Raw genomic sequence first — 23,445 nt, 5'->3', positions numbered from 1 at the left:
GTGGGGCCGGCCGCCTTCGCAGTTCTCGCTCCGCCCCCCACTTCTTGCTCGCTCCCTCCCATCCCCCCAAGGCAGTTGCTGTGCTGCGCAGCTCCCTAAGCGGTTGTCACCGCTGGAGACGGTTGGGAGAACCGTTGTGGTGAGCGCTACACGAGGCAAACAACTTCTCCCTTCTCTCGACTGGACCCCGCGAGCAGCAGAGTCGGCGTAACTATCGCCTGACAGGGTATCTGAAGTAAAAGGGGGTAGGTTGGGCTGGTGGTTTCGAGAGCGGAGTCGGGAGAAGGACGAAAGAGGCCGGGAGGGGCTGGGTTGGGGGGTAGTGCGGTGGTCGCCGCTCGGAGGCCGCCGCTTGGAAGCGGCGGGGTTGCGCCTCCCGGACCATCTCCCACTTCAAGGAGGGCAGCCTGCCGATGGGAGGACTTGCTCAGGTGGAACTCAGTGGACGACGCCGAGGCCCGAAGTAGGGGACATCCAGCATTTCCCCCTTTCCCTGCTGGCTTGGCCTCCGCCATTTTGGGTACAGTGGCGCGGCCACCTCGGCTTCCCGCCCTTCCCCGCTCTTTTTAGTTTTTGTCTCCCAGCTTCCGAAAACTGATTCAGAAGGCCAGGGGAGGGGGTGGTCAAAGCTCCCTGGAAGGGATGAGGGTGGGTAGTGAAGCGAGCAGGGAAAGACCGGGCAGTTGGGTGGAGGGAGGATCGGGGTTGCCGGGCGCGCTCCCGATGGAAATGGCGCCGGATGGGCCTGGCCTCCCACCGTGGCCTCCCTTCCTCCGCAGTCTCGGCAGGGCTACCTGGGCTGACGGGACTGCGAGTGACTTCTGACGCAGATTCCCAAGATGAGAGAGGCTGGAGCTGGGGGAGGAAAGCCAATGGCGACGAAGGTGCTCAACTCTCAAATCCAGGACAAAGGAGGCAGACGGCCTCCTTTGTAATTCCGCCGCCCGGTGGCGAAGGGTTTTAAGCCAGGCTTGGCTGCTGGGGGGTGGGGGAAGGGGCGTACTCTCCCTAGCTCTCTGGTCTCTAGGGCAGCTAGATAAACGGAAAGTCTCCTGGGAGGAATAAAGGACGCTTAGCCGGCCCTTATATTCCAGATTTGGAACTTCGAAAAGAGTACGTACTGATTTTCCAAAGGGGTTTTTTTTTTTTCATGTTTAAACGTTAATAAGGACTTCGGGGGTGTTTTTGTAAGCAGAAAAGTGGGTGATTTATCAAATAGGAATGTGAAATGGGCATGTTTCAAGTAGGTCGTCTGGGCCCAGTGAACTGTGATTGTTGCTTTTTGAACTTTGGGGGTGGGGGTGGGTGATGTAGCAATTGTTTTGCGTAGTTTGGCATCTATATTAGACTTTGTTTTTAAGTTTCACTTTTGGGAAACAGTTAACCCAGTGATGGTAGATGTGTATGTATGGGAATTGAGTTCCTTTCGATATTAAATCTTCCAAGAGTTGTATTTTGTGCAGTTTTTTTTTCTTGGCATTAAGGCTCTAGAAGTAAAATACTTCAAAATACGGTTATGGCTTATTTTCTTTTGGTGTCTAGGCCTTTTTTTTTTTTTAATGTAGGAGTATAATACACTGTAATCGTATTTTAAACAAGGGAATAAGCCTATTAAACAGAAAAACAAATTGTAAACCCAGTCACGTGGTGGTGGTGTGATTCGGATGAGGGTCCTGAGAACTGGATCCGTAATTTTCATTGAAGACACAGTGCAAAAGGGACGGGAAAGGCCTGAGAGTAAGAATTTCTGATAATTCATGTAAAACTTTTTAAGAATATTGTTACCTACTTTTCCAGCTCTAAAAACAAAAACTTACTATTGTTGAAGATGTTCAGTGATGCTTTGTCAAGATTGCCAAGGAAAAGTTTACGAAAATCTTACCTTGAAACAGTAGCTTTGAGTGGCCCTTTGAAAAGATAGTCCAGACTGTCCTATAAAGTTATAAATGCTGTAACAAATAGCTTTACTAATTGGATTGGACTACACACACACACCTTTTTTCTGTCCTCTTTTTCAGTTGTGCCATTATCTGGAAGTCCATCTTACTGTCTTTTTAAAATAATGTTATCTTTGATTTCGTTGTATTGGTAAACAACTGACTAAATTGCAGTAGATAAAAACATGGTTCATAGTAAACTAACATTTTAAAGACCGTACCTCCTTAAGCTGTTAGGGGCGTGTCTAGTGTTTTTGTTTTTTTAAAGAGCAAGCCCATTGGGAAGGAATGATGTACATTTTCTGTTAAACTTAGATCATCAGCACTTTTTCCAAAAAATAAAATTCATTCTCATTTCTTGACCACTAGGCTGCCATTTAGAAAGTTATTTATTGATGCATAAAGTCGTTTATGCATTACTTCAGAAGATAAGCTGTGCCTCCGTGTTAAGAGGATTCTCTATTTCATTTGTTCTCTAGTGGATGTTTTTTCTTTAATGACTTCGGTATATAATTCACATACCATAAACTTCACCAATTTTAAATGTACATTTTAGTGGATTTTAGTACATTGACAGCGTTGTGTGACCGTCACTACAATTTAATTTTATAACATTTTTGTCACTCCAAAAAGATACCAATACCCTTTACTGGTCATTCCCCTTGCTGGCATTCTCCCTCCCGTCAAGCCTCAGACAATCATGAATACAAATGGAGTTACACAATATGTAGTCTTTTGTGACTGGCTTGTTTCACTTGGTGTAATGTTTAAAAAATTATATTTAAAGTCTCATAAAACTGACCAAAGCCATCCTCATATTTTAACTGTGGTATATTTTATTGTTACTAGCACCTAGAATTCTTAAAGCAGAGTAGTGATTAGCCATGACATTGTTGCAAAGAAAGGTTGAGGTGGATTATCCTGAATAATTAGTAAAGTGTTTTAAGTAGTTTCTGACAGCCTTATTAGAGCAGATTGCTTCTTCCTGTGCCCTTAGAGTTTTTCTTGTTTTTGTTTTGTAGGTAGGATTTTTAGTTTTGAAGGGGTTGGTAGAGTGAGGCTCTCATTATTGTATGTGCTTTGCATACAGGGTCACCCTGTAAAATAGATTAAGTGTTCCGAATTTGAATTTGGTTGGGTTTTACGCGATTAAAAGTTGTGTTAACAGTTTAGTGTTTATTATAGATAACATCGATAACACTTTTTTGTTTTCATTGGGTCTTATAATTGGTACAGACCGATCCAAAAATCCAATTGGCTTGCTGGTATTTTTTTCTTGTGAATTGGTAAGATTTATGAGTAAAGTAATTTTTTCTTTTTTTCTTTTTTTTTTTTTTTAAGCATTTGCTCCTTAAATGCAAACTACTAAGATCCTTTCACAACAGATTAAGGTTGAATTTGCAGAGTTCTTAAATTTTTCATGAACCAGTGAGGGTAGATCTGTACCACTTTTTCCGTTATGTGTAAATCCCCCTTTATGGGAAACACTTATTTTTTAGGTTTGTGCTATTTTAAAAAAATAAAACGCTAGGCGTTTTCAAAACATCTCTGAACTTTTTTTTTTCAAACTGGGTTGGGGCCTCCTCCTCTCAGAGCTACTCTTCAGTATTAAACTTTTAAAAGCCTTCGCTGGCTTTGGGAAATAAAATTTTTAACAATTCTCAGTTCTCTTCGAGGTTTGAATTGTTTTCTGTCCTTTAAGGTTCACATATTTCGTGTATGGTATATCTTGTTGGCTTTTGCAGGGCCCCTTAAAATCCAGTAACAGTTGCCATCAGTAAATGCTTAACATGAGGCAGACCAAGCACTTGAAGAGTGCAGTGAGGTATAGATACCACTGCTATAGTTTACAATTGAAGAGGCTCAGAGGTTAAGTGGTTTAGGTAACCAGTGAACGGCAGAATAGGGATTCATACTATTTATTTGTGTGCATATTTTAAATGCATGAATTCTAGGAAAAAAAAACTTTACCCTTTGCAGATGCCACCCCTAAGAGTTGCACCAACAAATAGATGACATGAAATTAAGCATTAGTGAATGCTGTTGATACGAAATATGATCTTCAAACATAAAGGAATCAAATGAACAAATTGTTTTGTTTACAGGGGAGGAGGTGGTGAGGGAAAGGTTTGAAATACTCAGGTGAGTAGGATTCCTACAGCTGCATAGTGAAATTTGTAAGGTTCTGGTAAGTTTCTGCAGCTGAAGGACTTCTGCATTCGCCTCTTTTGTAAATACTATGTAATTTTAAACGGAAGGATGGTTGCCTCTGGGGAAGGGAACTGGGAACTGAAGTCATTTAGGAGGGGAAGGGGGGCTTCTAGATGTACCTATTATGCTTTATTAAAAAGTATATTATGTATTTTTTAAAGTTTGTGTTTAAATCTATTTGATTAAAAAGCTGAGTAAACTGGTTTCTATACACTGTCCAGTGGCTTCAAAAACACAGGTACTGTTGGAAGGCATTCACTTTTGAGCAGCCTTTGACCTCAGTTTTAATCTAATTCAGTCATTTTATAATCTTACTCTTGGTGAGTTTAAACTAGATTTGGCTAAAATAGAGGTGAGAGTGTTGGCCCTTCAAAGACAGTTTGATGTGTTCAAAATTGTAGTGCATTTAAAAGGGTTAGACTTATGTGATGTTTTTCCAACATGAGTCAGTACTCATTGCATTTTTTACTTAGGTTTTTGATGTTAGTGGATACTGGTATTATATGCAACTTCTGAATAAGTTTTAAAGAATTTGAATAATCAGGTGAATAAAAACCTGAAAAGTGGTGAATCAAAAGTTGAGAGATAAGGAAAGGCTAGAGTTGGCATTCAGGGGACACAGTCAAATAGTTTGAAGACTCTGGTAGTAGAATTATGCAAGTTTTCTTAAAATTAGGCAATACATAATATTGATACTAAGAAATTCAGTACTTTTCCGTAGGAGGGCTCAGGTCTCATTGCTTTTTCCCTACCCCAAAATATGAAAGGTGGTCTACAGTTTTGTCATGGCATTGTCACGGGAGTTGGCGCCATGTTACATTTCCTCTTGTGGCACCTCTGAGAGGTGTTTCTTCATTACCTCTTGACAAGAGTATGTTTTGATTGACTGCTCTATGTGCTTGTTTATTTTTTATAGCATTTAAATCAAACGGTATTGAGATGGATTGGGTTATGAAACATAATGGTCCAAATGACGCTAGTGATGGGACAGTACGACTTCGTGGACTACCATTTGGTTGCAGCAAAGAGGAAATAGTTCAGTTCTTTCAAGGTACCTCTAGTATTAGTCAAAGTTTAGTAATATTGTAATTTTATATTTGTATTGTTTCACTGTTTTTAATTTGTAAAACCCATTTTGATTTTGGAACTTTGAAGTTTAACTATGATAGTCTTGGTTAATGTATTAAGATAATATGCTCCAATTAATATTCAATACAGAATGTGTAGAATATGTAAAACCTAATTAATGTGCAGTAACATATTTGAGAATTGTGATGAAATGAACCGTGAATTAGTATATGGAGCATATATTCGATTTGTAGCCTTTTTTCGTGTAATATAGGTGGGCTTTTAGAGTATGTGTAATTACACAGTGTTTTTACACTGGTCGCAAAAAAGATTTATTTAATCCAGTATTATTTGAAAAAAATCTTTCATTTGTATTTATGGGGTGATGGGAAACTAAGCTTTTTTGTTTTGTTTTGTTTAGACTTGTTTTAAATATTTGATTCAGATGGGAATGTTTCAGCCTTTAACACTGTTCCCCTTGATGGGGTTATTTGTCCTTGGGTTAAAGGGTTGGAAATCGTGCCAAATGGGATAACATTGACGATGGACTACCAGGGGAGAAGCACAGGGGAGGCCTTCGTGCAGTTTGCTTCAAAGGAGATAGCAGAAAATGCTCTGGGGAAACACAAGGAAAGAATAGGGCACAGGTGGGGATGGAGAGTTTGGGATGGTGTTAAATTTTTATTTTTGGGGGTTGTGGGTCACTATTGCTTAAATGGGGGGGTAGCCATAACATTTTTCTGGGGTAGTTTAAAAGAATTGATAATTAATCTAAATTTAACTTGGAAACTACAGATTTGGGTGGGGAATTAATGCTAATAGTTAAATTAAAAGTAGATTGTTTCCATTTCTCTGTAGGATGTTGTTGATAAATGCTTTTGTATAATCACCTATTTCCTTTAAAACACCTATTTACTAAAAGAGACAAAGTAAAAATATATTTATACTTTATGAATTGTTTTCAGTGACTAATTTCTTTGTAAAACTTAAATATTTAACTAAGTTTGTAGGTTTAAACTGTTAACTTACGGTGTATTTAGGCAATTTAAATTGGGTTATGTATCTAGATGTAGAAAAACTTACTGCATTTTGCCCAGTATCTAATTTACACTAATACATTTATGCTGAAACCTGTACCTTAAAACATTTTTAAATAGGTATATTGAGATCTTCAGAAGTAGCAGGAGTGAAATCAAAGGATTTTATGATCCACCAAGAAGATTGCTGGGACAGCGACCGGGACCATATGATAGACCAATAGGAGGAAGAGGGGGTTATTATGGAGCTGGGCGTGGAAGTATGTATGACAGAATGCGACGAGGAGGTGATGGATATGATGGTGGTATGTGTATCTAATGAACAAAGGTTCTGTTGTCATTTTCTTAATGTTCCTGACACTTTGTCAAGAAATACAGAAATGGCAGTAATTTCAGTACCTGTTAGGTTTTAAAACCTGTTCATGAAAATATGGATTCCCATGGCTAGCTGTGGGACTTGATTGATGCACATATTGGCACCTAGAAAACTTACACAGAAATTAAAATTTAGATGTTGGCGTATTTTGACCTTTTTTTGCTTAAGGATGAAATTTAATTTACATGTCTGAACTTAACCTTTTGAGAGTTTAAATTTCCATCACATGTTGACTGCTTTTTTCATAGACTTTAAGTTGGAAATTGCAAACTTGCAATCAAGTTACACATACTGTTTACCACAAAATGTTTTTGTAAACTGGATTATAAAATTTATCTCTGGAAAGTGTGTAGTCATGTATTTCTCCTTAAATTACACAGGTTATGGAGGTTTTGATGACTATGGTGGCTATAATAATTACGGCTATGGGAATGATGGCTTTGATGACAGAATGAGAGATGGAAGAGGTAAAATAAATATTAAAGACATTTTTATTCATAGGTAAATTTTAGTATTTGCTTTGCAAGCTCAGTGGTAATATAGGAAACTTGTATAAGAAAGGTAATTCAGATAAATTTCAGTGCATTCCTATACAGAGCTTTATACCTTGTATAGTATGTATGTATACTTCCCTACCTAGATCTGTAAGAGTTTATAATCTTGGCAAATTGTGTTTTCTAGGTATGGGAGGACATGGCTATGGTGGAGCTGGTGATGCAAGTTCAGGTTTTCATGGTGGTCATTTCGTACATATGAGAGGGTTGCCTTTTCGTGCAACTGAAAATGACATTGCTAATGTGAGTAATTTTTAATAACTATTAGTGGATTTATACTTATCCTGGTATCTACATTTTTAAGCATTCTTAATGGTCTCGTGTTTATAGCTTAATACCAAAATCCCTTGAATATAAAAATAGATCTACCTTTAACTCTAATCACTGATGGATATTTTTGTATCCATTGTGTGTTAACCTACATAGGATTCAAGCAAGTAAAAAGCTACATTCATGAAGTCCAGTTAAGAATATAATGAAAGACTGATCCGCATAAAATGGTGATGACTGTATACCATGTTGTGCTGGTGTCTTTTGTTGTACTGTTTTTTTGTTTTATTTTTTGTTTTCATTTCTTTTCTTTTTTGAGACGGAGTCTTGCTCTGTCGCCCAGGCTAGAGTGCAGTGGCGTGATCTCGGCTCACTGCAACCTCTGCCTCCCGGGTTCAAGTTATTCTCCTGCCTCAGCCTCCTGAGTAGCTGGGATTACAGGCACACTCCACCGTGCCTGGTTGATTTTTTGTACTTTTAGTAGAGACGGGGTTTTGCCATGTTGATCAGGCTGTTCCTGACCTTGTGATCTGCCTGCCCCAGCCTCCCAAAGTGCTGGGATTATAGGCGTGAGCCACCACACCTGGTCTGTATTAGATTTTGAAAGAGTGAATATATAAGTATTAATGATTTGGTTTGGCTTTCTAGGCTAGATAGTGATTAGAAACTGAGGAGTTGAAAATAACAGATACTGCTGTTGTCATTGATGTGAAACTGGTTGGTTTCAGATTTGTTAGGAGGTCAGCAAACTTCAGTTGACGGGCTGAATCCGGTCACACCATTCCTTTACCTGTTGAGTAGTTACATTAGAGACCCAATGGCCATTCAAGCCAAAAGTACTATCTGGCTTTAAATGCAATAGTTTGCTCTAGATCTTACTGGGAATCAATTGGCCTGAGTTCCAAGTGCTTTTAATGATAGTTTAAAACCTGGCTACCTTGTGATTAGAACCAAATGATACCTTTTGGGGAACAATTTCATATAGTTTTAAATAGTAGGTTTATTCAAACCCCATGGTTCCAAATCATGATATCCCCATTTCTCTCTCTCTCTCTCTCTCTCTCTGTATTTTTTTGAGACGGAGTCTCCCACTCTGTCTCCCCAAGGCTGGAATGCAGTGGCGTGATCTTGGCTTACTGCAGGCTCCTCCTCCCGGGTTCAAGCGATTCTCTGTCTCAGCCTTCTGAGTAGCTGGGATTACAGGCATGAGCCACGGTATCCCGCCTATCTCCTTATTTTAAAAGCAGTAAATTCTTTACATTATCCCTAAGTGTATACTCTGTATATTCACAGAACCTTTGTAGTTGACTTAAGTTATTAGTCTGGCAGGGCAATTTCCTAATTGATGAGGAAAAATCAAAGTATGTGGTAATTTACTTTTAATATTCTCAATAGAAAAGTAACAGGTGTTTTCTTTTATTTAGTTCTTCTCACCACTAAATCCAATACGAGTTCATATTGATATTGGAGCTGATGGCAGAGCCACAGGAGAAGCAGATGTAGAGTTTGTGACACATGAAGATGCAGTAGCTGCCATGTCTAAAGATAAAAATAACATGCGTAAGTGATGTCTTTGGCACGCTTATTTCCTAGACGTGAATTTACAAAGTAAGAGGCTCTAAGATGTGTAGGCAATGCTTGGCAATTGTTGGGATCTAAAACCATTTGACCTCTATAATGGCTTTTTGTGGGCTTTATATATCGCTGTACTAGTAATTGATAAGCATACTTTGTTTAATATTACTTAACTGATGTTTTTTAGAAAGCTTGTATTGATGAATTTGATCCATCATTCCTTTCTCCCCTGTTACTCTTTTTTTCTTAAAGAACATCGATATATTGAACTCTTCTTGAATTCTACTCCTGGAGGCGGCTCTGGCATGGGAGGTTCTGGAATGGGAGGCTACGGAAGAGATGGAATGGGTATGTAAAGTTTTTAAAATATGCAGGGTTAGCTACTTATCAATGAGTCTCAATTTTTTTTCTTTTCTTTTTTTTTTTTTAAAGATAATCAGGGAGGCTATGGATCAGTTGGAAGAATGGGAATGGGAAACAATTACAGTGGAGGATATGGTACTCCTGATGGCTTGGGTGGTTATGGTGAGTATCTCTAGTTCAGTTTGTGTTAGTCCCCATATGTAGTGCAAACTTTAAAGTGCAGGTATTACTTTTATTACTTTATGCACAGATATCTCCTGCTGAGTGATTCTTAATGTCTTTTTCTTAAGGCCGTGGTGGTGGAGGCAGTGGAGGTTACTACGGGCAAGGTGGCATGAGTGGAGGTGGATGGCGTGGGATGTACTGAAAGCAAAAACACCAACATACAAGTCTTGACAACAGCATCTGGTCTACTAGACTTTCTTACAGATTTAATTTCTTTTGTATTTTAAGAACTTTATAATGACTGAAGGAATGTGTTTTCAAAATATTATTTGGTAAAGCAACAGATTGTGATGGGAAAATCTGTTTTCTGTAGGTTTATTTGTTGCATACTTTGACTTAAAAATAAATTTTTATATTCAAACCACTGATGTTGATACTTTTTATATACTAGTTACTCCTAAAGATGTGCTGCCTTCATAAGATTTGGGTTGATGTATTTTACTATTAGTTCTACAAGACGTAGTGTGGTGTAATTTTAGAAGATAATGGTTCACCTTCGCATAAACTGCAAGTCTTAAGCAGACATCTGGAATAGAGCTTGACAAATAATTAGTGTAACTTTTTTCTTTAATTCCTCCTGGACAACACTGTAAATATAAAGCCTCAAGATGAAGTGGCTTCAGGAGTATAAATTCAGCTAATTATTTCTATATTATTATTTTTCAAATGTCATTTATCAGGCATAGCTCTGAAACGATCTAAGAGGTATTGATTTCTGAATATTCATAATTGTGTTACCTGGGTATGGGAGTGTTGGAAGTTTGTTCTAGCCCTAGATTTTGGAGTAAAATCCCTTCAGCACTTGACCGAAATACCAAAAATGTCTCCAAAAAATTGATAGTTGCAGGTTATTGCAAGATGTCTTAAGAGTAGGGTTAAGGTTCTCAGTGACACAAGAATTCAGTATAAGTACATAGGTATTTACTATGGAGTATAATTCTCACAAATGTATTTTAAGTTTTCTGCCCAATAGAGCATATGGTTTTTAAATAACTGTATAAATGATGACTTTTAAAAAATGTAAGCAACAAGTCCATGTCATAGTCAATTAAAACAATCCTGCAGTTGGGTTTTGTATCTGATATCTGCTTGGAGTTTTAGTTTAAAGAATCTATATGTAGCAAGGAAAAGGTGCTTTTTAATTTTAATCCCTTTGATCAATATGGCTTTTTTCCAAATTGGCTAATGGATCAAAATGAAACCTGTTGATGTGAAATCAGTTCTTGAACTTGTTACTTGTTTTTGCCAGAAATGTTATTAATAAATGTCAATGTGGGAGATAATAATAGTATGGCGTCTGTCCTAGAATGCTTTGTGTCAGTTACTAATTCAAAAATCAGATTGGTAGAAGGTACTACATACGATGTCTACGATTTAGGAGAGGGAGCCCTGGGGCAGCCTATATATGTGGAGCCTCTTGATGGAAGCTATGATTCATCTTAATGCTTGTACCCACTTCCTTTAATGAGCAATTTAAATAATAGGGCATACACCACTTGTCTTTTTTGAAAGTTACATGTGTTTTATTTTCCCAGGATTACCCTCTTAACATAAGCAGTAAAAGTATATACAGTATTAATGACACCAAAGTTGCCCTTTTAAAGCAGGCTAATTTTCCAAATCTTTATTTAATTCATAAAATTCACATTTTATTTTTTAAACATAGGTTAGAAGAATTACAATTGTAATTCCTTGGCACCATGATTGATAGCAATATTGTGGTAGTACTGCTAGGTGAGGGAATGGTATGTTAAGTCTGTTTTGAAATGTAAAACGAATACGAGTTCACAATCACAAAATACAGATTGTTAAAAGTTCTGTAACAAAAAAATCCAAAGTTAGCATAGTTTTTAAATAAGCCAAAACTACATGGAGCAAGTTGCTGTCATAAAAGCTGCCTAAAAAAAAAAAAAGTCAGTGGTGATACATGAGTTTTGAAAAGTGAGAAACTTAAAGGGTGACTAAAAATCTTGGTTTGGTGAATGAAATCAGCCTTGGAATTTAAGCAACTTAAGTCACATTTAAAAATTTGTTCTAAGCACAGTAATAAAAAAGCCTATTTGAAAATTTTCATTTATGCTTATTCAATAATCATAAAAATGTTAGCCCATCCCACCTATCAATATAAAATGGTTCAAGAATATAATTTCTATCTTGAGGACATTTCTATCAGTATTCGAGAAAGACCATCTAAAAATCTGTGTGACATCTGACACCTTAAAAGCTGACTGGAAATTTACGGGTTTTGGAGAAAATAGATCTTCAAGTATACTTAGGCTATTCAGAAAATTTTAAATTTCATAGAAGTATATATTCATGAGGAAAAGATCCTGCAGTATTAATAAGCAACTCCTTTGTGGGCAGGGAGGTACCTAGGATTAACCACTAAATACAATGCTCTTAATCCATAAATTTGCTATGTATTTTTTATAGGCTCACAAACTTAAAGTGCACAGTTAAAAATTAATGTAAAAAATAGGATACTGAATGGTGATAGTGTTTATGTGACTATTCAGAGGTAATTTATACAAGTTAAATTCTTGGTATGCCATAAGCAATATAACTTGGATTAGTGTTCATTGAGTCAGCTTGAAATAGGTCAAGTGTACTGGCCAGGTGCGGTGGCTCATTCCTGTAATCCCAGTATTTTGGGAGGCTGAGGCAGGTGGATCACCTGAGGTCAGGAGTTCGAGACCAGCCTAGCCAACATGGTGAAACCCTTTTTCTACCAAAAATACAAAATTAGCTGGGTATGGTGGCACATGTCTAATCCCAGCTACTTGGGAGGCTGAGGCAGGAGAACTGCTTGAATCCGGGAGGTGGAGATCGTGCCATCGCACTCCAACCTACACAAGAGTGAAACTCCATCTCGAAAAAAAAAAGAAATAGCTCAAGTACATATATTTCATCATCTCAATGCCCTTGGCATAGAGGTGCTCAATGGACATGGTGAAATTTTACTGTGGATGTATACAGGTAGGCCACTACAATGTGATGCTTCCTAAAATTTACTCCAATGAAAATGTTAATACAAAATTTTTTGAACCGAACTCTAATACATTACCAAAGCAAAGTTCTGATTTTTTTCCTCACTTTTAATGCTTAGAGGAGAGGATCTTTATAAGGAGCCTGTAATATCTCCTATTATTACATACTTTTTTTTCTGAGGAGGGATTTGTGTTTTCATCTTTGAATTGGGGTCTGAGTCACCCCTTAAAAAATAGCAATTTAGTGAAACAGCATATGGGAAGATCTATAAATCAGGGAAAGAAAGATGGTTATATGTGGGAGGCTGAGGCGGGCGGATCACTTGAGGTCAAGAGTTCAACATCAGCCTGGCCAACATGGTGAAACCCCATCTCTACTAAAAATAAAAAATCAGCCGGGTGTGGTGGTGTGTGCCTGTAATCCCAGCTACTCAGGAGGCTGAGGCAGGAGAATCACTTGAACCCAGGAGGTAGAGGTTGCAGTGAGCCAAGATCTCGCCACTTCACTCTAGCCTGGGCAACAGAGACTCCGTCTAAAAAAAAAAAAAAAAAGAAAGAAAGATGGTTATATGTAAATTCCTTTCAAGATTAGAAGGAAAAAAGTTGAGGCCGAGGCCAAATAATGCCTCTTTTAATTTAACCCACTGTAGCTGAAAATCAGCAGCAAGCACAATAACTGATTTTTAAAAAGACCAAGAGGAAATTCTGTAGGACAAAATATTGGCCCTGTCTAATGCAAAAGAAGCAATGGGAGAGGGGGAGAAGAAAGGGCAAATAAATATAGTTGAAATCTTACAATGAAAATCTGTTGAATTAGAATATTAATACTTCTAAAAAGTTTTATGCATTTCCAGTCTCAGAACTGTGAAGCTTTAAAGTGCATTAAGAGAACTGCAGGCACCACCAAATTGACAGAATTCAGAAGAAAAAAACAATCTGAAGCCTTATTTTTAAAAAGGCCTTTACAAGATAAGGCAAGTTGTGTTAACTCTGCTATCTGGCCTTTTAATGAGTTACATGATTTTTAAGCATGCTGTGTTGAAAATTCATTTTGAATAACAATGGGGAAGGAAATATCATATAACTTGTAATTTCCATGATCTGAATATGTAGAAGATAAACTGGTACCAAATACTGACCGAAAGCCGCTTAAGAAGAGCTGTCTGGTTACCTTTGTATACAACATCATAACATTCATTGTAGGTAATTTCATACATAAGGATTTAGTTCTGGAGTCTCAGGGCAAGTTAGATGAACATCTCTGAATCAGCAATGCATGACAGGAATCACAAACCCGTACTGGTTTTGGTGAAGAAGGCAAAGGTAGTTCGTTGTCAGAGCAGGCATTACAGAAAATTTCCCCACAGTTTCTACAGTGGTGCTATTAAATAAATCAGAGGGGAAAAAAAAAACTTTAATAAGAAGCATTTTTGCACCCCAAATTTTGGGACTCACTTCCTACCTCCGTTACCTTTCTCTTAGAGAGTGAGAATTCCTTTTCACAAAGTTTACAATGTGTTGCTTCTTTGTCTTTCAGCCAAACCAGTCCCTAGTAGGAAGAAAATATTAATGCTCAAATTGGTAACGCTAAAAATTATATGTGAAAACTTTTCCCCCAAGAACATTATTTATAGGATAGATATATGAAGAATGGAAAATAAGTTATTTTCTTTGAGAGATGTATATATTTGTAGATAAAATATGTATGGTATTAGCCTCAAAATATTCTGGGTGGGGGACGGGGATGTGGATTAAGTATAAAAACAAGATTGCAGCCAGGCGACAATGGCTCACACCAGTAATTCCAGCTACTCGGGAGGCTGAGGTGAGAGGATCGCTTGCAGTCTAGAGTTCGAGACCAAGCTGGGCGACATAGAGTCTGTCTCTTAAAAAATAAAAATTGAAAAAATGAAAAATCAGGACTGCACATGATAAATATTGAATATAGGCAATAGTTCATTTTACTCTTTCTATACAATTGTGTATGTTAGAATATACACATGTAAAAATGCTTTAAAGAGGTAAAAATCTGTTACTGATGGGAATTCTCTTCAGGAAAGAAACTTAAAGATTAAAAGAACCTTAAAAATACTCCAACAGCATTTTATTTTTTAAATGTTTGTGGGTACATAGTAGTTACATATTTATGGGGTACATGGGATGTTTTGATACAGGCATGCGATGTGAAATAAGCACATCATGGAGAATGGGGTATTCTAGTCCAACAATGTTTAAAGATAAATTCTCACTGTGTGAAATGCAATAGGTTGGCATTATGTATAACTTATACCTTAAGACCCTAAAATTTGAAGGAAATTAGGGAAATCAGATATTGGAGTTCATTATTTTATAAGACCTCTTTAGGAGGCCTAGGCAGGAGGACTGCTTGAGGCCGGGAAGACTGCCCTGAGGAACACAGACTCCATCTTTACAAAAAAATTAACCAGGCTGCGTGGCATAAGCCTATAGTTGCAGCTACTCTGGAAGCTGAGAAGGGAGAATCGCCTAAGCCCAGGAGTTTGAGGCTGCAGTGAACTATGATTGTGCCACTGCACTCGAGCCTGAGCAACAGAGTGAGACCCTGTCTCCAGAAAAAAGGTGGGGGAAAAAAAGGACCTCACCTTAAGTTTTACATGGCTATTTCCCTCAACTTTTATAACATATTTAATAGCTGCTATGTAAACGTTAGTAAAAAATGGATGTAAGTAGTCTTAGGCAGTATTTATAACAACTTGACCTTTTTTTTTTTTTGAAAAGAGACAGAGTCTCACTCTGTTGCCCAGGCTGTAGTGCGGTGGTGCAATCTCGGCTCACTGCAACCTCTGTCTCCCGAGTTCAAGTGATTCTCCTGCCTCCGCCTCCCTGTAGCTGGGATTACAGGCACACGCCACCATGCCCAGCTAATTTTTATATTTTTAGTAGAGATGGGGTTTCAAAATGTTGGCCAGGATAGTCTCAAACTCCTGATCTCAGGTGATCCGCCCACCTCGGCCTCCCAAAGTGCTGGGATTACAGGCATAAGCCACCACGCCCAGCCTACTTGACCCATTGTTAACCAGCTTGCTTAACCAATCTTGGCTAGAAAGACCTTTTTTCCCCTATGAAGGCAACTTTGTTAGATGATTATCAGCTTTACAATGAGAAGACCCAGATGAAGGAGGAGACTCAATACTGATTGATTTCCTAGAACATGTTCCTAAAACAGCCCAGACCAAAGAACCCAAGTATAACAGAAGATTCCAACTTGGACATGGAGCAACTGCAACCTATAAATTACTACTGAAGCACAGGAACCTTTATTACCTATCACAGGAACCCTATTACCTTAGAGAGAAAAATTCTCTAAGAAAGAAAGGCCCATAGACACATTTCTAAAAACATGAGTTTTCTTAAAAGACTTTTCCAAAAGCAGAATTCTTTGAAGAAAAAAAAAGACTAAGCATTCACAGATCAAGATCACAAGGTTAATTTCAGGTCTTTTTGTTTCATTCACAGTCTTAATAACTAGCACTTATTGTACAGCAGAGATAATACAGTGTTGGCTACTGCATGTGAGGAAGCCTAAGTCTCCTTAGAACACAGGATTATAAGGGCTTTTTTTTTTTTTTTAACTAGATAGTTCATATCAGACAAACACCAGCAAAGAGTCAGATGGCTTGAATCATAGAATATATATATATTTTTTTTTTTTAAACGCAGGATGGGGGCCAGGTGCAGTGGCTCACACCTGTAATCCCAGCACTTTGGAGACTTTGAAAGGCCAAGGTGAGAGGCTCTCTTTAGACCAGGAGTTCAAGACCAACCTGGGCAACATAGCAAGACCCCATCTCTAAAAAAAAAAAAAAAAAAATTAGCCAAGTGTGGTGGCATGCACCTGTAGTCCCAGCTACTTGGGAGGCTGAGGTGGGAGGATTGCTTCAACCCAGATGTTCAAGGTTACAGTGAGCTATGATTATGCCACTGCACTCCAGCCTTGGGAAACAGAGGAAACTCTGTCTCTGAGGGTAAAAAAAAAAAAAAAGGCAGCAGCAGGAAGGGACCCTAAAAGATAATCTAACTTGATGAAAACCATACAAAGGAAAGTGATTTGCCAAATGTCCCAAAGCCACCTAGTGGAAGCAGCTTGTAAGAGCGTTAGGTTCTGAAACAACCTTGCTGACTTTGAGACTAGGACTTTGGAGACTAGACCTTGAGACTAGGCCTTTGGAGACTTCTTTTCATTGAACTTACCTGCCGCCCTCCCAGGGAGAGAAGCTCACTTTAAGCTAAGCCTAGTGTGTCCCTGTGAAGGGATCTCAGACATGAGCACCTGTAGCCCTCTCATTTTACACATGAGAAAATTTAAAGCCTAGAGAACTGAAGCTGCCTGCTCAAGGAAACAGCCGTTTACCAGAAGAGCTAAGACTAGAACGGAACAACCTCTTGCTCTGCAAATAAACAGCAATTTTTCTCTGCCCAATTCCAGGATGTTAGCTGCTAGACTTACACCCCCTAGATAGGATACTATGGGATTCTTCTCTGGAGAAACTCACTGCTACAGAGAAAAGTACTGTAAATACTAAACATAAGCAGAGGGTACCCAATAGTTCACTAATCACAGCAGATTTCTCTATGGTGAGGCCTACTAGTCTACAACAACCCACCCAACCAACATACACACAAGGTTTCCAATAACCCTTATTTGTGCCTTTTATTGAAATTGGGGGATATCACAACATTTGAGAAAACTTCAGAGAATCAATAATGAGGCCGGGTACAGTGGCTTACACCTGTAATCCCACTACTTTGGGAGACTGAGGTGGGAGGATCACTTGAGCCCAGGAGTTTGAGACCAGCCTGGGCAACACAGTGAGACCCCCACCATCTCTAAAAAATAAAAATTAGTGGGGTATGGTGATGTATACCTGTGGTCCTAGCAACTCAGGAGGCTGAGAGGGAGGATTGCTTGAATCCAGAAGTTCAAGCTTACAGTGAACTATGATGGATGGAGTCACTGCACTCCAGCCTGGGCAACAGAGGCACTTTCTCTAAAAAAAAATTTTTTAATTAAAGAAAAACATTTTTTAATGATAATATCAAACACAAAATATGACAGGATGCTATTTTTTAAAGGAAAAATTAGCAAATAATAGTCCATTGCATGTTAAAAATATGCCTGCAGAAAAAATATCCCACAGAAGGTTACACCTGAATCCAACCAAGGCTTTATTTTATTTTATTATTTAGATGGAGTCTCGCCCAGGCTGGAATGCAGTAGTAGGATCTCGGCTCACTACAACCTTCGCCTCCCGGGTTCAAATGATCCTCTTACCTCAGCCTCCCAAGTAGGTGGGACTACAGGCGCACACCACCATGCCTGGCTAATTTTTATTTTTTTTTATTTTTTTATTTTTTTGAGACGGAGTCTTTGCTTTGTCACCCAGGCTGGAGTGCAGTGGCACGATCTGGTCTCACTGCAAGCTCCGCCTCCCGGGTTTATGCCATTCTCCTGCCTCAGCCTCCCGAGTAGCTGGGACTACAGGCGCCCACTACCACACCCGGCTAATTTTTTGTATTTTCAGTAGAGACGGGGTTTAACCATGTTAGCCAGGATGGTCTCGATCTCCTGACCTTGTGATCCGCCTGTCTCGGCCTCCCAAAGTGCTGGGATTACAGGCGTGAGCCACCGTGCCCGGCCGCCTGACTAATTTTTACATTTTTAGTAGAGATGGGGTTTCACCATGTTGGCCAGGTTGGTCTCGAACTCCTGACCTCAGGTCGATCCACCTGGCTCGGCCTCCCAAAGTGCTGGGATTACAGCCGTGAGCCACCGTGCTTGGCCTAATCAAGGCTTTAGATTTAACTTCCAGTTCACAGGCAACAAGTAGACAGAAACAAGTAAATACTACAAACATTCAGAGAAAATCCAGAATGTGAAAAACTGTTTAGGATGGCTGTTCCAGACTCTTCAGCTGGTCAATAGCATGGAAAAGAAAAAAATCAACTCACATATGAATCCAGTTTCCACATAAAAAAACTGGGAAAAGCAGATAATATTCTGTTAAAGATAGATGTGAGTAATAAGTATAAGGCAAAACAAAGTAACAACACAAAATACAGGAGAGATACTATAAAGAGGAGAGTGCAACTGAGAAGCAGATGGGGCTTCTAAGGTACTGGTCATGTTCTATTATCGCTAACCTAAGCAGAGAATACACAAGTTTTTGTTTTGTTTTGTTTTGTTTTTTTAGAGATAGAGTTTTGTTCTTGTTGCCCAGGCTGGAGTGCAATGGCATGATCTCAGCTCACCACAACCTCCGCCTCCCGGGTTCAAGCAATTCTCCTGCCTCAGGCTCCTGAGTAGCTGGGGTTATAGGCATGTGCCACTATGCCTGGCTAATTTTGTATTTTTAGTAGAAACAGGTTTCTCCATGTTGGTCAGGCTGGTCTCGAACTACTGACCTCAGGTGATCTGCCTGTCTCGGCCTCCTAAAGTGCTGGGATTACAGGCGTGAGCCACCGTGCCTGACCCCACAAGTGTTTTTAAGTTGTACTATATATGCACTCTCATATGCATATTTCACAAAACTTTTTTTTAGAGTTTACATAATGATGGTTTCGGCAAATATCCATGTATGCACACATCTTTTTTGTTTGTTTGTTTGTTTTTTGAGACGGAGTCTCACCCTGTTGCCCAGACTGGAGCGCAATGGTGCGATCTTGGCTCACTGTAACCTCCGCCTCCCGGGTTCAAGCAATTCTTCTGCCTCAGCCTCCCAAGTAGCTGGAATTACAGGCATGTCCCACCACGCCCGGCTAATTTTTTCTTTTGTATCTTTAGTAGAGATAAGGTTTCACCATGTTGACCAAGCTAGTCTCTAACTCCTGACCTTGTGGTCCACCTGCCTTGGCCTCCCAAAGTGCTGGGATTACAGGCATAAGCCACTGCGCCCAGCCTCCACCCATCTTTTTTTTTTTTTTTGAGACGGAATCTTACTCTGTCACCCAGGCTGAAATGCAGTGGCATGATCTCAGCTCACTGCAACCTCCACCTCCCAGGTTCAAGTGATTCTCCTGCCTCAGCCTCCCAAGTAACTGGGACTACAGGTGCGTGCCACCACGCTCAGCTAATTTTTGTATTTTTAATAGAGGCGGCGTTTCACCATGTTGCCCAGGATGGTCTCAATCTCTTGACCTTGTGATCCACCCACCTTGGCCTCCCAAAGTGCTGGGATTACAGGTGTGAACCACTGCGTCCGGCCCCATCTTCTTAAAAAGTGTGAGGATACGGCCTGGCGAGGTGGCTCACACCTGTAATCCCAGCACTTTTGGAGGCTGAGACAGGCAGATCACCTGAGGTCAGGAGTTAGAGACCAGCTTTGCTAACATGGTGAAACCCTATCTCTACTAAATATATAAAAATTAGCTGGGCATGGTGGTGGGTGCCTGTAATCCCAGCTACTTGGGAGGCTGAGGCAGGAGAATCGCCTGAACCCAGGAGGGGGAGGTTGCAGTGAGCCGAGATCACGCCATTGTACTCCAGCCTTGGTGGCAGAGGAAGACTGTCTCTAAAAAAAAAAAAAAAAAATACGTGAGGATAAAATAAAGGTATATTCAGATACACAAATTACTATTTTTTTCTTTTTTTAAATTTTGGTAGAGACAAGGGCTTGCTATACTACCCAGGCTGGTCTCAAACTCCTGGCCTCAAGCAATTCTCCCACTACAGGCTCTTAAAGCACTGGGGTTACAGGTATGAGCTACCATGCCCAGTCTCCAGATGTGTAAATTCTTACAATCTCTATCTTCATTCACCATTTTCAGGAAGCTACTGAAAGATGTGTTGCCCAAAATAAGGGAGTATACCAAGAGAGAAGTTATAGAATTCAGGCAAGAGGAGCTCCCACAAAGAGAGAAGGTAAAGGAAATTCTGAGAATACCAGCAAAGGGAAACATGAGCAGTAAAGTGGAGAACTCTTGAAGTTGGAGGCAAGGCATCAAGAAAAAATAATGACCTAACCAATTACCTGATATATTTTACCACGTGGAAAACTTTATCAAGAAGCTTTTTTTAATAGACGTGTTTCAAGGTATGAGAAAACTCAAATGTTATACAACTAATTTGTTTTTAAAAAGAGAGGGGCGGCTGGGTGCGGTGGCTCACATCTGTAATCCCAGCACTTCGGGAGGCTGAGGTGGGCGGATCACGAAGTCAGGAGTTCTAGACAAGCCTAGTCAATATGGTGAAACCCCATCTCTACTAAAAATACAAAAATCAGGTGGCACGTGCCTGTAATCTCAGCTACTCAGGAGGCTGAGGCAGAAGAATCACTTGAACCTGGGAGGTGGAGGCTGCAGTGAGTTGAGATCATGCCACTGCACTTCAGCCTGGGCAACAGAGGCAGACTCCATCTCAAAAAAAAAAAAAAAAAGAGGGCAATTATTAACTCCACAGGAAGAATAAAGTAGTTCAAGTAAGAAAACATAATCACAGTACCTGGCTCAGCAAGGAACAACATTTAAATAGCATAATAAAAAATTCAGAGTAGGGGCTAGAAGCGGTGGCTCACACCTGTAATCCCAGCACTCTGGGAGGCCAAGGCAGGTGAATCACCTGAGGTCAGGAGTTTGCAACCAGCCTCGCCAACATGGCGAAACTGTCTCTACTAAAAATACAAAAATTAGCCGGGTGTGGTAGGACACACCTGTAGTCCCAGCTACTCGGGAGGCTGAAGCAGGAGAATCGCTTGAACCCGGGAGGCAGAGGTTGCAGTGAGCTGAGATCGTGCCACTGCACTCCAGCCTGGGTAACAGAGCAAGACCCCGTCTCAAAAAAAAAAAGAAAAGAAAAGAAAAGAAAAAAAATAGCTGGCCTTGGTGGCAGGTGCCTGTAATTCCAACTACTGGGGAGGCTGAGGCAGGAGAATCACCGAACCCTGGAGGCAGAGGTTGCAGTGAGCTGAGATCATGCCATTGCACTCCAGCCTGGGTGAAGACGCAAGACTCCATCTCAAAAAAATATATAGAATAAAACAGGTGTGGTGGATCATGCTTGTAATCCCAGCACTTCAGGAGGCCAAGACTGGAGGACTGCCTGAGGACAGGAGTTCAAGACCACTCTAGACAACACAGCAGATACTGTCTCTACAAAAAATGTAAAAATTAGCCAGGCGAGGTGGCACGCGCCTGTGATTCCAGCTACTCAGGAGGCTGAGGCAAGAGGACAGCTTAAGCCCAAGAGTGTGAGACTGCAGTGAACTATGATTGTGCCAGTGTACTCCAGCCTGGGCAACACAGCAAGACCCCATCTCAAACAAAATAATAAATAAAATAACATAAATAAAATATATATATAAAGTAAATGAATGCCACAAAAAACTTTACTTAATTATACTGGGAGACCGGAAAGACCAAAATGAGAGTGAGCAAAACTCTACATCCACCATATGAAGAAGTTAATATATAAGTCTAAAACTGCTGAATCAACAGCAAATAGTACATACTGAATATTAGTTAGAAATACAGGGATAAATGCCAGAAGAAACAGCTAAAAAACTGAAAGTAGCTCCCTTTGGGTGGCAGGAGCTAGGGCAGATAAAGGACAAGGGAGTGAAGAACAAGAGACTGCTACCATCATCATTATTATTATTATTTATTGTTTATTATTTGGTGTTAAATCTTCTTAGTATTATTTTTTTTTAATGATTTTCATGTAACATTTTTTTGTCACCCAGGCTGGCGTGCAGTAGCGTGATCAAGGCTCCCTGTAGCCTCAACCTCTCCCAGGTTCAAGTAATCCTCCCACCTCAGCCTCCCAAGTAGCTGAGACTACAGACCTGCACCACCACACCTGGCTAATTTTTTCTTATTATTTAGTAGAAACAAGGTCTATGTTGCCCAGGCTAGTTTTGAACTCCTGGCCACAAGCAATCCTCCTGCCTCGGCCCCTCCAAGTGCTGGGATTACTGGTGTGAACCACCACACCCAGTATCATGTAACACTTCTTGATTTTAAAAAATGAAGCTGTTGGGTAGGAAGCCACCTGTCACTGAAGTGATCACACAGACACTGTCCTTTCTTCTATGTTGTAGCAAGGATTCAGACACATTCACAACCATACTGGTAAGCTGTACCAACCACTTTCACTCACATGTATTAACCTACTCAATATTCAGAGCAACCCTATGCAGAATCATCAGCCTATTTCCGAAGAGGAGGCTGAGGCTCAATAAGGATACATGACTTGCTGAAAGTAAGTAATAGACTGGCGTAGGAACTCAAGATTCTCAAGTTCATAGGCAATTTCACTCTATCATGCCATACTTTGTAGGAAAGTAAAATTATTTCTTTTTTTTTTTTTTTTTTTTTTTTTTTTTGAGACGGAGTCTCGCTCTGTCTCCCAGGCTGGAGTGCAGTGGCCGGATCTCAGCTCACTGCAAGCTCCGCCTCCCGGGTCCACGCCATTCTCCTGCCTCAGCCTCCCGAGTAGCTGGGACTACAGGCGCCCGCCACCTCACCCGGCTAGTTTTTTTTGCATTTTTTAGTAGAGACGGGGTTTCACCGTGTTAGTCAGGATGGTCTCGATCTCCTGACCTCATGATCCACCCGTCTCGGCCTCCCAAAGTGCTGGGATTACAGGCTTGAGCCACCGCGCCCGGCCGAAAGTAAAATTATTTCTAAGGTCAGTTTCTTTCTTTCTTTCTTTTTTTTTTTTTTTTTTTTTTTTGAGATAGAGTCTTGTTCTGTTGCTCAGGCTGGAGTGCAATGGCATGATCTCTGCTCATTGCAACCTCCACCATCTGGGCTCAAGCAATTCTCCTGCCTTAGCCTCCTGAGTAGCTGGGATTACAGGCGCCCACTACC

General features: G+C 40.0%; 3 protein-coding genes across 15 annotated transcripts in view; 1 reads left to right on the top strand and 2 right to left on the bottom strand.

Moving 5' to 3' along the window:
- The window catches only part of PBLD (phenazine biosynthesis like protein domain containing), a 46,298-nt gene extending 45,368 nt beyond the window's left edge, over positions 1-930 (bottom strand). The window contains exon 1 of one of the 2 annotated variants that reach the window (XM_050805250.1): positions 795-930. The gene's annotated coding sequence lies outside the window, so the exon portion shown is untranslated. The remainder of the gene's footprint in view (positions 1-794) is intronic. The other variant, XM_050805249.1, reaches the window with a different exon arrangement.
- Positions 26-10,902, top strand: HNRNPH3 (heterogeneous nuclear ribonucleoprotein H3). 6 transcript variants are annotated; one of them, XM_050805238.1, is made up of 10 exons: positions 26-245; positions 5,065-5,199; positions 5,725-5,863; positions 6,374-6,513; positions 7,010-7,096; positions 7,311-7,426; positions 8,878-9,013; positions 9,281-9,376; positions 9,461-9,553; positions 9,682-10,902. In XM_050805238.1, exons 2-10 carry the CDS (start codon positions 5,088-5,090, stop codon positions 9,756-9,758), a joined length of 996 nt encoding a protein of 331 aa, XP_050661195.1. In that variant the 5' UTR covers positions 26-245; positions 5,065-5,087; the 3' UTR covers positions 9,759-10,902. The 6 variants fall into 6 exon arrangements, with proteins under 6 accessions (XP_050661195.1, XP_050661191.1, XP_050661193.1 ...); XM_050805234.1 differs by having other exon boundaries at positions 6,374-6,558; XM_050805236.1 differs by having other exon boundaries at positions 44-226; positions 6,374-6,558.
- Positions 10,903-11,225: 323 nt separating this feature from the next.
- Positions 11,226-23,445, bottom strand: part of RUFY2 (RUN and FYVE domain containing 2) — a 64,110-nt gene continuing 51,890 nt past the window's right edge. For 6 of the 7 annotated variants that reach the window (XM_050805227.1, XM_050805232.1, XM_050805225.1 and 3 more), the window contains 2 exons: positions 14,075-14,152; positions 11,226-13,984 (listed from right to left, as the gene is read on the bottom strand). In XM_050805227.1, coding sequence (XP_050661184.1) covers positions 13,841-13,984; positions 14,075-14,152 — 222 coding nt within the window. In that variant the 3' untranslated portion in view covers positions 11,226-13,840. The remainder of the gene's footprint in view (positions 13,985-14,074; positions 14,153-23,445) is intronic. The other variant, XR_007728967.1, reaches the window with a different exon arrangement.

This window comes from Macaca thibetana, chromosome 9 (assembly GCF_024542745.1).
Source record: "Macaca thibetana thibetana isolate TM-01 chromosome 9, ASM2454274v1, whole genome shotgun sequence".
Classification (NCBI taxonomy): domain Eukaryota; kingdom Metazoa; phylum Chordata; class Mammalia; order Primates; family Cercopithecidae; genus Macaca; species Macaca thibetana.
Note: the sequence above shows the minus strand (reverse complement) of the source record. Positions and strands in the feature narration are given on the sequence as shown.